The sequence below is a fragment of the Fringilla coelebs genome (assembly GCF_963513975.1).
Source record: "Fringilla coelebs genome assembly, chromosome: 6".
In the NCBI taxonomy this organism is placed as follows: domain Eukaryota; kingdom Metazoa; phylum Chordata; class Aves; order Passeriformes; family Fringillidae; genus Fringilla; species Fringilla coelebs.
In genome coordinates, this window is record NC_140034.1 from 22,582,606 (window position 1) to 22,597,815 (window position 15,210).

The window sequence follows — 15,210 nt, forward strand, 5'->3', positions numbered from 1 at the left end:
AGTAGGCATGTGACTAATTATATTTATGAAGGACTCTGTGAAGCACTGAAGTCTTTAGCAAATCTGTGATATGTCACTGGTAGCTGTTTTCTTTCTTCTGTTTTTCTTGCACAAGATGCTTTGAGCCTCTAGCCAGTTCTGATCTTTCCTGTGACTTCACTTCTACTTATAATTATTTGGATGCTGCTGCTCTCAGCACACTGCTAGGTTAGTCCTCCTGCTCCTCAGGCACAGGTGTTCTGCTTTTCCCATGGTGTCATTTCAAAAATGCTGCAATGAGAGAAAATGTCTTTCTAAAGAAAGCCAGGCACACAGCGTAAGCTCTCCAGCTTTCCATTACTGGAAGTTGAACATTAAAGTTTTCTGTACCTCAACCAATGTTTGCTTTGATTTCCTGTGCAATACCTTGGCCTGAAAGAGAAAAATCATCATAGAATAATAGAATGGCCTGAGTTGGAAGGGACAGTTCTCTTGCTGGTTTTCCTTTTATTTTGGGTGTAGGTAGCCACAAAAAACTACTGCACTCATGTTTTAACATTTGAAATTTAAGCACATATCCTAGCAGTTAAGTGTGCTCTTAATTTTTGCAGGAGAAATGTGTTTGAAGAACTCAACATTGATTAGTAAAGAAACCTGCTTCCCTCTCCAGCTAATCAGAGAAATTAGAGTATTTTCCTAGTATTTCCTGTGAAACTCATCTGTAAGAGGAAATATCAGGGTTGGCCTCAGTTTCTCTCAATGCTACACAGGATTACTATGAAGACAATCCCCTTCTCTTTCTTTCTTTAATTCTAGTGTGAGTGAACACTAGCAAGCAAAGTAAGGAAAGCCTCAAACAGACCTAGACAAAGAAGGATGCCCAGGAAATGCCAGTAAGGCAGCCACAACTTTAAAGTAAGGGACTGAGGAATGGTAACAGCCCTTAAATGGTGTTTGAGGAGTGGTGCTCAAGCTCTCTGTAGTCTGCCTCTGTACTTACCAGTCTCTTGACACCATCAGCTTCAGTGCCACATGAACTTTCCAGAACCCCAAAAGCCACACATTTACATCCCTTTGCTATATTTAATCTGAAGTAGCATCCATTTTAAAGTCCTGCTGAGGTGGCCAAATCCAAACCTTCTGTGAATGGCTACAACATTGAGAGGACTTTTGCACGCAATGTAGGAGGGCTGTGTGTGACTGTGAGCTGCTATGTGAACTTGGAAGAGGATTGTGTTGGTTCTAAGACTGCATCTGTCACAGTCAGGGTGCTGCTGACTGTGGGGCAGGGGGTAGTTGTTTCCAGTGTAGAAAAAGCTTGTCACACTTCACATCCCACTACAGCTCTGTGCTCATCTCATTTTTTCATTCAGGCTCATTTTTAGCCCGTGGCCTTTCCCACTGGCCACCACTAATTCAGCCACCACCTCTTCTTCAGAGGGCAGGCTGAGCTGCCTCTTGATTGCCTGGTTTGATGCATCATAAGGACATTAGCAGTGTTGGCTGAGGTGTGTTGGAGGTGCTTAAACAGGGTGGGACAGTGTCTGGTACCTGATAGAATCAGAGGTAGAACAAAAACCTGGGGTCCTTGTTTCTCACACCTCTGCCTCAATCAGCAGAGTGCATTTCCTTCTGCTTTCTCAAGCAGCTATGAGCTTTCCCTCTTGCAATGCCTGGCCAGCAGATCAATGTGAATGCCACGACTTTAGCACTTGCATCCACTTCATAAGCACTGGACAGCTGCTGTAATGCTTGCAACACTCATGATGTCACTGCTGGGTTTAAGCCAGTGATCTATTTTATGATTAGAGGTTTTTCTTCACTGGAACAACTTCAAGATTTTTTCTTCACTAGCTCCTGTTTATCCCTTGCACCACTGAAGTGTAGAACATGGAAAGAAAAGGAGTGAGGGGGAGAAATAAACTGGTGTGTGGCAGACTGGCAACAGTGCCTGTCTTTAAGGTTCTCAGCAAAGCTCATCTCACAGAAACTCAGAAGCTTGCTGAGATTTTTTTTTTTTATATGGGAAAACATGAAATGAGCATTTCTAAGTGAGAGGGCTGGGGGGTTTCCTGCTCTTCTGCAGCAAATACAGACAGATCACGCCTCCCCCCGCTGGCCTTTTCTGCGGAGCCATGTGCATCCTGAGGGACAGAACAGAGCAGCTCCTAACACAATAAACATTACTCTGTCTGCATTAGTTTTTACATTTCTTTGTTTTATTTCTTGGTTTTTTTTGAAATGACCTGTACCACAGGAATACAATTTATTTAACAGGTTGTTATTTTTTTAGGAGCAGATAATAGTTAAGTAGATACTGTTTATTTCACTGACTGTCTATGACTACCTGCATCATTCTCACAGCCTCTGTCTCTCTCTGCCTTCTCCATGTAACCCAGCCACAAGAACAACAGAGCAGCCTTTGGCCATATGATTGATTATAGCTCCAATTGGTAATAAAAGCTCAACATGTTACATTCTAGGGTCTTTCTCAATTACTTGCCCCTCTAATAGCTGCTTACACATTTCTGGTGAAGCATGTTTTATTTTATATACTTATAATAGTTTTGAAAAAAAAGATGACATAGGTTACAAAGAGAAAAATAATGCCCCCTTAGCATGAACAATACTGCAAGGTTCTGATTGTTGTGGGGATGTTTCTTGTCGCTTCACAGTTTTGCTGCGAGGTGTAATGCCCAAGTTTCCCTAGAAACCTAAATTCAGAGTGGTAATTTACCTTTTAATTGATCCCCATGAAATTTGTTTTGCATTACAGGTCAGACACTGCTGTTCCCAGAGAAGAATGTGCCCAAAACAGAAGAGCTGGTCACTTGGGAAGAACTGCCTTTTGTAGTAGCTGGCAGGTACATGGTTTCTGTTATCCACCCGTGCAAATCAGGGGCTGGAGCTGCTTTTACTATAGTTGCTGGTGTGGGTTTATTCACTGCCATTGATATACTTACCTCTAATGCTTCTCTTTCCTTTAAGTCACAGAGCCCATCTGTGTCCCAAGGCTCAAGCTCCATCATCTTTTGCCCCATGAAGAAGGACAGCTGTTATGACACTGACTCTGTGAATCCTAGATTACAAATGAGCAGCATAAAGACTACTGACCTAAAACCCATCTCCTAGTTCATGTCTCACCTTCCACATCCCCAGACCTTTTTGTAAGAGACTGTGAGCATTCAAAGACCTAAGCAGTTGCTGAAGCTTCATTTCCTACTTCAAAGTGCATTGGGGGGGACTACACTGTTACACTCCTCTGCAATCCCAGCCCATTGTGTAGCTGGAAACGCTCCTCAGCTGTGTCAGTGTGATAGTACTAGTGATGCACAGCAGATCAGAGTAACTGGAAAGAGATGATTGTGATTCTTGCACTTGTTTGACGGGCTCAAGAGACCTGATCTGCTTCCCAATTTAGGATGATACAAGCCTTTTAAGGGTTAAATCTAGACAGGTGTTTGTGTCCCAGTTCCTGGGAAAGAGTTTGCATTCCTTGGCTAGAGAGTTTAATATATCCTAAGTACTGTCTGCTTCACTTCCCATCCTATTTCAGAAGAAATGCAAACATTTCCCTGCATATTATCTTCAAGCAATGGAGAGTATTTGGATGGTTTCCAACATTACGCAGCTTTAATGGAGAAAGAAGTTCCTGGAAAAAATGTATTTGGTATCTTCATATTGCTATGCCAAGGCAGGAGTTGCCTCTATCCCACAGCCCTAATCTAAATAGCCAGCAGTCTCTGTGAGCTAGAAGCTAACTCGGCCGCTCTCCATAATCATGTTTTGTAGACAGTTTCCTGTTATGGAGAGCACGCCTGAGTTCAAATACAGCAAAGCTAGAAGAGCCTTTTGGGGTTGTTTGGGGTAGTTTTGGGGTTTTTTTGAGAGGGGAGACTGGGTGGGTGTGTTGGTGTGTAAGTAGTGACCTTTCTGGCAGGGCCCAACAGAGTAAGAATTGCTTCTTAGGATCTTTTCAGCCCATTTTGGGACAGCTACCTTTGCACAGCAGGCTGGGACGCAATGTGCTGCGGCTCAGCTGGGTGGCACTTAGCAGCATTGCAGCAGTGCTCAAGTGAGTCAGACTTACAGGTGATAATGCAACCCAGCACATCTGTGAAAGCAATTATACCACAGCCAGAAAGAGTCGCCAGAGTGCAGCACGTGGCAAGCTGGTTCTGTAATGGTGGCATGCATTTCACTTTGGTCCCGCTGTTACAGATGGGTACAGGGATCATGAGTGCAACCAAAATCCTCTCATTTTCTCCCCAGCTGCCTTTGGGAGGGAGTGGGGGAGAGAAACACAGTATCCTCTTGAAGCACAAGGTTACTGTGTAATTGCTGCTGCTGTGAGCATAAAAGGAGTCCCAATTCCAATGTGCCTTCTGCCCGTAAGGTCTCTGGTGGTTTACTAATATGCCTGAAGTAAGACAATTCCTTTATCCAGTGAGTACAAAATGAGTGACTGTGTAGCATAGGAAGAAGTCAAAGGAGATGAAATGGAACTAACTTAAGCACAAGGTGTGGACTGGCTATGAGAGCTGAGAGGTCACCATGCCAGCATCCCTGTGTCTGAGCCTGCCAGGGCAGGGTTCTGCAGTATTGACAGCCCTGCTGGGACACATTCTGCTCCAGCAGAAAGCGAGCACCCAGTGTTTCTGATCACACACCTCAACCCTGGTTTGGAAGACTTCATCCTGAGGGCAATTTACTCCTCTTACACACTACCTTTCTCCTGGGGAAGCCAGGAAGGGGTGGAAGCTTGAGGAGAGCAGACACAGTAGAGTTAGTGGTGTCTCAAACGTAGATCAGAGGTTTTTTCTCACCACTAGTGCCATGCTGTTGACCACAAAAAAAGAGAATACACTCAGGTTTTGTCAGCTCAGGATGGCTAAAAACTAAGTGACCTAGAAAATAAAGTTTCAGAGAACACCAACAGACAGTTTTGTCAGTCACCTACATTCCCCTCTGGCTACTGGGAATGCAGTATGGTTTAGGCAGCAGATCTAAACCAGGTCTTGGAGACAGTAGGAACCTGGTTACATAAGAGTAAATAAACACTCCCCCTGTTCTTTTCCCACCACCTCGAGGTCAGGTATTTGCTTTCTGATCAGCAAGAGAATCTCCTACCAGCCCCAGGTATAATCTATGCTAGCTCTTTTTCTGCTGTTGTGGATAATGGGATGAGGCAGGGGAAGACAGTAGTTGGAGTATCAGGGGTTTCATGCCATCCTCTAATTTATTTCCCTAGTCTGCCACAAGAAAGCAATCTCTCAGGCTCTAGAGCTGCCTCCTCTGAAAAGCAGTGCCCTTGATTCCTAACTAGAATTTGGCAATAAGCCTAAAGTCTCTGTGGAGCCAAAGAGCTCTAATGAAGTCTAGGAAAGATCTGGTTTGGGGTGTATTTTTACTTGGGCAGTAACCATGCAGACAAAGCCTTGTGTTCTCTGCCACAAGGAACAGGTGGGGAATGGCACTGAGCTGAGCTGAAGAGGCAGGTGTGATACACTATGGGGTGAAAAGTGTGGAAGAACTGTAGTTAGCACCACATAGGAGAGGATGCAGAGATTATCAAGTCAACCCAGCACTGAAGTATAACATCAGGCTCTTTTCTCTTGCCATTTGGGAAAGACTTGCATTTTCTCAGGGACATACATCCTGCCTGTTCAGGGGCCTGCAGGGATTGTACACGGGAGGGACTAGCCAGGCGTAATGACACACTGTACAAGGTTGCAGAATATCTTACACTTAGTTAGGAGCATCTTTCCCAGTAAGAAGTGGGGCCTGTATGTACAAGTGTTAGAGGAGTCTGGGAGGCAGCCTTTTTGTCCAGGAGAGGTCCAGCAGCATTGTTCTCCAAAGGAGCATCTACTCTATGGTAAGAGGAAGAAAGGTGACAAAAAGAAGGACCGTGGCTGCTTCCCTTGCTAACTGACCCCTCATAACACCAGCAGATAAAGTTTATATTGACTCTATTCTTCCTCTCTTTTTGCTTCTGTCCCCACTCCCCCTCCGGAACTGGCAGAGGGTGCTGGGGAGCAGGCAGCCTGGACAGCGCTGAGAGCATCACTGATCAGAGGGGCTGAGCCCCCATGATGCCTCAACAAGTGCAAGAGCATAATCTGGTATTTCCCACAGAGAAAACAACGAAAAAAAGAGAAACAGGTGACCGATTAAAAGTTTCCCCCCTCCTGTACACAAGATTCTGCAGTCACGCCGACAGATAGACATTAAATAATTCTTCCATAATAAATGATTGGAGATAAAAGCCGGCGGTGCCTGCTGCTGCTGTTTGGATTGCTCCGTTGTCTGCATCTTTGTTTCTAGTTTGTTCCCCGGCCACTGTCGGCTGGTGCTGGGGCTGTCAGACCTTTGCCTCTAGCATTTCTAGGAAGAGTTTATGCATGGGAACCTTGCCCTGCAGTTTGATGCTGTAGAAGTGCTGCACAGCTTTAGCAGCCGTCTGCCGCAGGAGGGGCAAGGTCAGGAGCAGCTTGCCTGCTCGCCGGGGCTCCTCATTGCGCTGACTCAGCTCGTAGTCCTGCAGGGCTTCGTGGAGAAGGTCCTGGAGTTTCTGCACTGCATCCATGTCCTCTATGTGCATGGAGTCTGGGGTGAGGGAGAAAAGACACCAAACAGACAAGTAAGATGTGAGAAAGGAAATCCTTTATGCTTCTGAAGCTAATGATGTTTTCTTTCCTTCTTATCTGTTCTTGTGGGGGTTTTTTGGGTTGTTTTTGTTCCCCCCACCAGGCAGGGGGCGAGGGGCATTGTTTGGTTTGTTTCTTAAACAGAAAGAACCAGCTAGCCTGCAGCTGTGGTGCTGCTGCGTGAAGTTGGCAGCAGCCAAGTGTGATGGCCCAGCAGTGCAGGAACAGCAGGGTTGCCAGGGGTAGGTGGGTGACACACGTGCCCTGTGCGCTGCCCATTTTGCCAGCCACCCCAATGCAATGCAGGGGTTAGGCAGGGGCCTTTGTGATTTGCACTTTCACTTGCCCTCTATGCTTCTTATGGGGAGAGTCACCCTGCAAGGGGCAGCAGCTGCTGTGCCGCCGCTTGGGAGCAATCTCATTAAGAATAATTAACGCTGCTACAGCGCTTCATCTGTCTAAACTGCCTAATTGCCGTGCAGCTGCTAAGGGTGTCAGCAAGACAGAAAAGCCCCAGTAGGTCACAACCAGTGTGCCCAGGGGTGTTGCCAGACCCACCTTTGTGCATATGCCCCTGCTTTCAGAGACTGCCAGCAGCTGCTCAAGGAGCTTCCTGCTGAAATAAAGGAATCCCATGCCTGCTGCAAGGCCTCTTCCCTTAGGCTGCCAGTTAGATTTCTGTGAGCTGTTGGAGGGGCTAGCAGGGTTTGCAAGGCTCCTTAGTGTGTCTGTGAAGCGAAGGTAGGTAGCTGGTAAGGACCCAGTCCAGGGCTGAGATAGGGAACCAGACCAAATACAGACTGCTAAACTTGTGGGTAAGTCATGGTGAGAGAGGGCAGCACTGAAGAGCAGAGGCACAGCATCACCAAAGGGTTTCTCCTTTTTCATCTTGCTGATACATGCTTCTTTCTTACAACCGTGACAGAGCCGGAGACACTGATGCCTCATCTTCATTGTTCAGAGACTTTTAATCAATACTGAACCTATTGATAAAGGTTCCTGCCACAAGGCAACAAATCCAGAAGCAATGGCAAAGAGACAGTACGGCAAGCACACGTGTGCACATGTAATTGCACCACCTGCCATCACAGCTCAGGCTTTGCTTTGTGGCAAAGTGGTCTCATAGTCTCAGCCTACACACAAACACAAACGTGAGGACATGGGTTCCCCAGAGTGAAAGCAGTGAAGAGGAGGAAAGCTGACTGAAGTGCCAAAATCTCTCTGGAAACGTGTCATATTTATGGAGAGCACAACACAAATTAGAGACTGTGAATTTGGTATGATACATTTATGGTAAAGATGCTATTTATGATGCATGATTTATAAAGTATTACAACAGTTGGGAAAATGTTATGCCTAGCAAGAAAGCTGTTTAAGAAGCTGTTCAGAAGGAATGCACTAATAAGAAAGTATTAAAGGAAAGTATTCCCAAGAAGCCTACTGAAGAACAACTCTTGATACATTTACATTTTTTATCCAAGAGACCAGGCAAAGAAGCTCAGAAGAGGGCTGCTAGGTCATCACAGTGACCTGAGCTAGACATAGAGGTTGATTCTGAAAAGTAGGGAGGAAAAAGCATGTTGCCAAGTCAGTCTGGCAGCTTCTCCCAGACAGGTAGCACCTCTGAAAAATTTCCATACACAATCCAAGAGAAGTGAGTGGGATCTGTTTCCTGCCAAGTCACAGAGGTCATTTTGAAGACTGGAAGTATCAAAAGCTGGAATGTCTTCTGTCCTTTCTGTTTAATGTCCTTCTGGCCAGGGGCACAAAGGACAAGTAATGACACCCTGTCAGAATTTGCAGATCCTAGTGAGTGCTAGAATTACAATGTAATGAGCCATGCTTCAGGGTATTGTGGGTGCTCTGCTTTTGGGTACTGATGCTGCTGTACACTAGACAGAATCCCAAAACTGCCCTTCTGCCATCTAGCCTCTTAAGGTGACAAGATTTAACAGCAGTAAATAAGTGTATGCAATGAGAGAAATTGGGGAAATAAAGCTCAAAGCCTGCCCCACACCCACCACACTCTGCTGAAAGAAGCTCAAAATTGGCAGCTGACTGCAAAAAATAAAACAACATTGCAGGATTAATTTCCTTGCAATCCATCAGTGAACTGGTGTCAATGGCATTGATAAACTGTTAATTACGAAATCAATAGCTATGAATTTTTACAGCTATCAGAGCACTGAGGTGGGGGCAGGCTGCCTGACCATGTCCCTGAGGGTCAGCTGGCCTAGAAGCTGGGCTTCATACCAGGAGCTCTTGTCCGGCACTGCTGGCATGGGGCAGAGGGCAGGTGTGAGAATGGACAAGGCCCACTGCTTCCTCACCTCTGTTCTTGCAGCTTCTGACAGGAACAGGAACCTCACAGGACCCATCAGTACAGAATTTGCTATGTATCCCTTTGCCAGGTCCAGACATTGCTTACTCCATTTTAGCATTAACATGCATTGCAGAAAAAAAAAAAGGGTAAATAAATTTCAGCCACTCTGGGATGTCCTAAAATGAATGTGTGCTGTATGCTAACCTAGAGGGCTCCTCAATACATAGGTTGATCAATTTTTTTTTTTTCCTAAGGAAAGAGGACCTAGGAATGCTTACAAATGGACTGCTGACTCTGAAGGGTAACAAATTAGGTCTACATCACCTCTACTCTGTCAAAAAATGGGTGATCATATTACCTGGGACTTGCCTGCAGCTCTGGGAATTAAGAATTCATCCCTCAGCTCTCTAGAATGCACTTACTAAACAGAGATCCCTTGAATTATCTTTGCCAATCCCAGCAGGTGTGTCATTGGTGCATCACACCAAGGACTCAGAGATCAGCCTACTGCCAGCTTCTTCTCTAGTGAAGAGAGAGTGAGTGAGCTCCCACTTCTGTTTTCATTCGTTTGAATTCCTAGAACCAAAGGGTCAGTATACACAGGGCTGCATAAGTCCCTAGAACTTGGATTGCGTGAGCAATTGTATCCAGAATTTATCTGTGTGGGAGGGAAGGCAGAAAGCAGTTTTAGGCAGCACAGGTGCTAATCTAGGTGTTCATCTTCAAGCCCTATCTCTGATCCAAGGGAGCTGAAGCCTGGCCCAAACTGCTTTCCTCTCATTTTAGGAATTGTCTGTTTGCATGCAAGCACAGACATGCAGGCTCTGTAAGTTTATCCCTGTCAAAAATACACCAAGAAAAATAACTGGCATTAAAAGAATGTGAAGGTTCAATGTTAAGTTACAACAGAAAAATACACTTGCCCTAATCCAGCTTCCTTACCTGTGTGTCAGGAGAAGCTTTAATTACATGAAAAACAAAATCCCATGCTTCACTTTCCTATGTTTCAATACAAATAACAAAGCAGGATTTTTTTGTGGATTATGTTTCTACATAGCTACACTTCTAGCTGCACTAGGAGAAACCAGTGAAGTCAGAGTAATTTTTTCCATCCAGCTGAGAACATGCTTTGGCCTGTGCCTCCTGACCCTTACCTTGGTTCCTTTACTCCACAGCACTAGAAATGGAACCCCAAAGTGTTGGTTGTTCTGCTCTGTCTCTGCTCAGTGTTACTCCACTCCTCTGGAGACTGTCTCATTAGGTTTACTCTGGGCTTAGTCCCGAAAGTGCAGTGAGCAACACAGCAGAGAATGCTTCTGTTGCACTGTGAAGAGCTTGACAGCAGCGTCCAGAGCACAATGTCCCAGCGTGGCACCTCTCCTGTCACAACTGCTACCTCAGCACTTCAGCCTCTCTGAGGAGCCCTTCTCCCTGTTTAGTCCTGTGACCCTCCTGGTAGACAGGTTCTTTAACAAGTTGATTATGTCACCCACAGCCACCATTGCACAGAGGAGAGAGGCTAGCCTTGGCCATCTGCCCAACCTGGTTCACTGGCAAAGTGAAGGCAGCAATTAAAACTAAAAAAGCACCGTATGAGAAATTGAAAAAGGGAACAAAATTATGAAGTGCAGAAAAACCATAAGGGAAATGAAGGACATAGGACGAAAAGCCATGTCTAGAAGGGCTAAGGACAGTAAAGAAGTTTTATAAATATTTAAGGAATAGAAGAAAAATGATCATTTGTAGGAGGGCTCTTTTCAACTGGAGATGATTAACCTATTAATAGCAGTGCAGAGTAGAAAGAAGTCCTCCATGAGTATTTCTGTCTTGTTTGGAAAAGAGAAGCTTTATATACCTGTGTTATATGAAGGTGATGAAGACTTCATAATCTGTTGTTTATGCAAGAAGATATTAGAACTATTAGGACAAACTTCACAGAAATTAGCAGAGCTGGATAACTTGGCTTTAAGAGTTCTAAAATTGCTGGCTGGGGGTCATCTAGGGCAGATTAATGATTAGAAAGTCTTGGTATTTTTATGACATTCAAGATGACTGGAAATGTTCTAATGATGCCCACATTTTCCTAGGTCTTACCTGATAATTTCTATGCTAGCTTGATGTGAACCAGGGCAAAAGAAAGGAAAAAATAAAGGTGACATTCAGTTAAGATTAATAAGATGGCATTTATAAGACATGTAAATGTGGCACTTAGGGACATAGTTTTGCGTTGGACTTGGCAGTGCTGGGTTAACAGTTGGAAGTGGTGATCTTAAAGGTTTTTTCCATCATAAATGATTCTGGGATTTTACTGCCAGTCAACATGATACTTGAGAAGAGAGGTCTTGTCAAACAAACTTGATTTCATTCTCTGATGAGATTACAAGTTTGGTTGATAAAGTTAAATGCACAGATATAATAGACTTATGTTTTTATAAAGCACTTGGCTTAGGACCACAGGACATTCTCATTAGAAAATTAGCACTATGCAATATCAATAAAGAACACTTTCAATTGATTAGTAACTGGATAGATGACAGATCTCACAGTAGCTATTGGTGGTGAATCATCCCTGAAGAAGGAGTTTTCTCATGGAAATCCACAGGGATCAGTAGAAAAATCAGCTGCTACTCAACATTTTTATCAATGAGCTTTAAGAACTTTTTTTTTTCTTTCACATTGCTATTGCTAAGGAGTGGATGGATGGTAAACAAGGATAGAATGGTGTAAAATGGTGAGGCAGCCTCACAGAATCCTGGACCACATTCTTACACTTGAAGTAATATATCCATAGCCATGGAACAAAACTATGGAACAGGAAGTTTATCATGACAAGCTCTCAGGTATAAAAAGACCCAGAGTCATAGGACCCAACTCAACAAAGATCATTCTTTCGAGGCTGAACTCAAGCAAACAAACATTAAGATATGGCACCTTTCTTTTTCTTTTTTTTTTTTTTTTAATTGAGAGAATGATTAATCATTAGAGTCAGCTGCCAAGCAAGATGAAGATTTCCCCTCTTTTAATCCTTCCAGTTTCACACTGGGTGTTTTTCTGTAAAGTGGCTTTAGCTAAACACAGATACTGGCTTCAGGGCTGGGCTGCAAGGGTGAATTCTGTGACCTGCATGATGCAAATTTGAAATTTAGCAAAGAGATCTGATGTGAAACAATGAGACTCAGGGGATGTAGAGGGAGCCCTTGTTACACAGTAGCTTTAGCAGTTTTCCTTTCAGATGGGACTCCTGAGCAAATCAGTGTCCGGCTGGCTTTGATACAATGCAGCCTTGCTGGATTGAGGGCTGCAATCTACATCCACACTGTCTCCCAGTTAAAGGGGGATTCAGTGTCTCTGGTACCTCAACATCTCCAGGACAAGGCCAGGCAGCCCCAGCCCTACAGCTTTTTGGAACTGGGATGAGAGTTTCCCTGTTTGCTGTACCTCACCAACTATGTACCTGAGTTGGCGAGGGCCAGAGCTTTGAGTGTGACAAACTCCTCCTTTTCCACCTTGAGCTTCTTATAGCGGCGCACCAGTTGTAGGATGGCCAGGTAGAGCTCCAGCAGCCCTGTCAGACGAGAGTGCTCTTCATCCATGATGTAGTCCTCAGCATAGACCAGCTTGTCCTCGTATGGCAGGGAGCGGTACACAATGCCCAGGATGAGAATTTCCATCCAGGCACTCTGCAGAAGGCTCATCTGGTCTCCAAGGGAGAGGTTGGAGAACCCTAACAGGGCAAAAGACAAGCAGGGTCAAATGGGTGTGCAGCAAAGCCTTTAGGAGACTAGGGTCCTTAGTTTCCCTGAGATCCAAACCCTGCACTCTTCCCTACTGACCTGCTGCTTTAAAAATACCCCAAATAACTCACTAAAGTGACCCTGTCCTGATAGCAATCAGCACACATGGACTTACCCTTCTCTTTGTTCCTATGCCCACCCACAGCCTCAAAGAGGAATTCTGATGCTTTGATTGCATTTATGGGAGCCCAAGATTGGTGACAACCTCTGTTCAATGACCACTGCTTCTTTCATAGCAGCAGCTCTTTTGTACCACATTGCCTTCCCTCTCTTCCTCAGTAGGTCTATATTGCAGCCCATTTAGTCTGCCCCAGCTGAAAAATGAGCAGAGAAGAGCTCCAGACCACAGAAAAGAGGGCTTCTGATGGGATAGGAGGGAATGACACAGGCCTGAATTACTAGTATACTACAGTCTCATATTTTGGCAAAAATGAGAAAAAGTCCTGCCACAACAAAGCACCAAAATGTGTTAAAAAATGAATACATTTGTGAACAGAATCCTTCTCTATTCCTCATCCCACTCTGATTTCCATACCAGCAGCTCTGCCTACAACTCTACCCAGATTTAAAAATACCTTTGTGGTGACACTGAAGTACCTAAATCATAGCCAAACCTGGTAGCAATGGATCAAGCCCCTACAATGAACCAAATATTCTTGCCAAATACACAAAGAGCCTGACAGCCCTGACAGCTCCAGAGTCCACTTCAGAGGGTGGAGAGGACAAAAAACAGAGGCAATGTCCACCTCAAGGTGGGGAAAAAAGTGTATGGGGAGGAAAACTGTTATGTCTTCCATACCTGGTACCTTTGAAGGCCAGACCATGAAAGATCCTGGGAGATGGGCACTCTAACAGTCATTCCAACAGGAATGTCAAGGACAGTGTGCTGGTCCTCTCTAGGCAGCTTTTGCCCACCATGGACAGGCAGAAATTGCACTTTTTTTGGCAGCCCCTTGCTTCCAGCGGTTCCTAGGGCTGTGAAAGAACAGGACACCCAGGCATGCCTCGGCTGGAAGGGGGATGCTCTACCAGCCTCTCCAGGCAGTTTTCTCCCCAAATGCATATGAAGCCTTGGGGATTACCAAGAGACCTGTGAACTCACGAGCCTCTATGTAGAAGCCTCCCAGCTCCACTGGCTGCATGCAAAGCTCAGCTGGACTTCTTCATCCCACACCCCACCCTGTCACAGCTCTTGGCCCCACATCGAGGCTTATGTAGGCAGCCACCATGATGATCATTTGATTTCTCTCGTTATCAAGTTGGCAATTAACAAAAGAGCTGATGATTGCTATATTGACTGACTGTGGGATCTCTATTTCTATCTGCACTATCTCAGCTGGGGAAGGGAAGGCAGAAGGGTGGGTTAGTGGTATTTATTTATCTCTACGCCATGTTTTGTGTTTGTGTTGCCAGGGGAAGCAAAGGGTGATAATGGCCTGGCAGCCCTTGGACATCCAATTTCCCTTATCAGGCCACTGAATAGAAAAGAGGCCCCAGGCCACATTAATTAACAGATACCAATCAGCTGTCACGTGCTGTGTGTGCAAGGTCTGAGGGGAGCAGTGGGTGGGAGGGAAGAATCAATAAACCATTGGGGAGGAGTGCCAGAGGGAACAGCTAAAGAGGAGTCCAGGATAGTGGGGAGAAGAGCTGCAAATCCAGCTCCATGACTGTGAGAGAGATTCCTGTACCGCACAGCCTGTGCTCCTCATAGCCCTGATGAATCCCACCTCTTGCCTGGGCTGGGAGGTGGGTGCCTTGTCCTTTACCTCACCCTTCTGCCCTTTATGTCCTGCACTCAGAACTGGGCTGCTCTGGAATGCAGCCCTCCTGACTCAGTCCAAGTGCAGGCTGCTGCAGCTCCAGTGCTGGGGATCCTGTCTCCACAGCTCTGCCTGCTGCACAGGGAACAGATGAGATTAGCCCTGAGATTAAAGCTGCACTGCCACTGTTCCACTCTTTAGAATCTGAGATCTCTCCTTTGGTCATCCCTCTCCTAGCTTTGACCATGGAGATAAGTCCAGCATTTAGGCTGCTGCCTTAAATCCATTTTCTGGATCAGTCACAAGGCCTTTCTGCATCTTCATCCCCATCTGGATTACAAAAGGCATTAGGCCATTGCCTCACTGCAGTCTGCCAACAACATTTCTTTAAGCTTGAGAAACAGTCACAAAGCAGAGAAGATCCAGGAGAGGCATGGCTCATACTTTTCTGCTACAGAATAAAGTAGAAAAATTTATTTAACTCTAGCAGTAGCCTGTACACACAGCATCTCTATTAATTGCCCTTTCCCAGAGGCTGTTGTGGCAGGTGAGAACAGGAGATACCATATTTTACCCTTTGCCAAGAAGAACAGACCAGCCAGCTGCAATATTGCCCCACCCACCTGGGAAAGTCCCTGGCCAGAAGCACTCCCAGGTAGCCAACAAATCCAGCTCCAGCAGGCAAGTGGGAAGAGGGAGCT

The 15,210-nt window shown here is 45.4% G+C and overlaps 1 protein-coding gene across 3 annotated transcripts in view; it reads right to left on the bottom strand.

Annotated features, from left to right (window-relative positions):
* Positions 1 to 1,824: 1,824 nt before the first annotated feature.
* ESRRB (estrogen related receptor beta) overlaps positions 1,825 to 15,210 on the bottom strand; it is a 127,859-nt gene continuing 114,473 nt past the window's right edge. For all 3 annotated transcript variants that reach the window (XM_084208528.1, XM_084208527.1, XM_084208529.1), the window contains 2 exons: positions 12,407 to 12,676; positions 1,825 to 6,588 (listed from right to left, as the gene is read on the bottom strand). In XM_084208528.1, the coding sequence (XP_084064654.1) occupies positions 6,344 to 6,588; positions 12,407 to 12,676 (515 nt within the window). In that variant the 3' untranslated portion in view covers positions 1,825 to 6,343. The remainder of the gene's footprint in view (positions 6,589 to 12,406; positions 12,677 to 15,210) is intronic.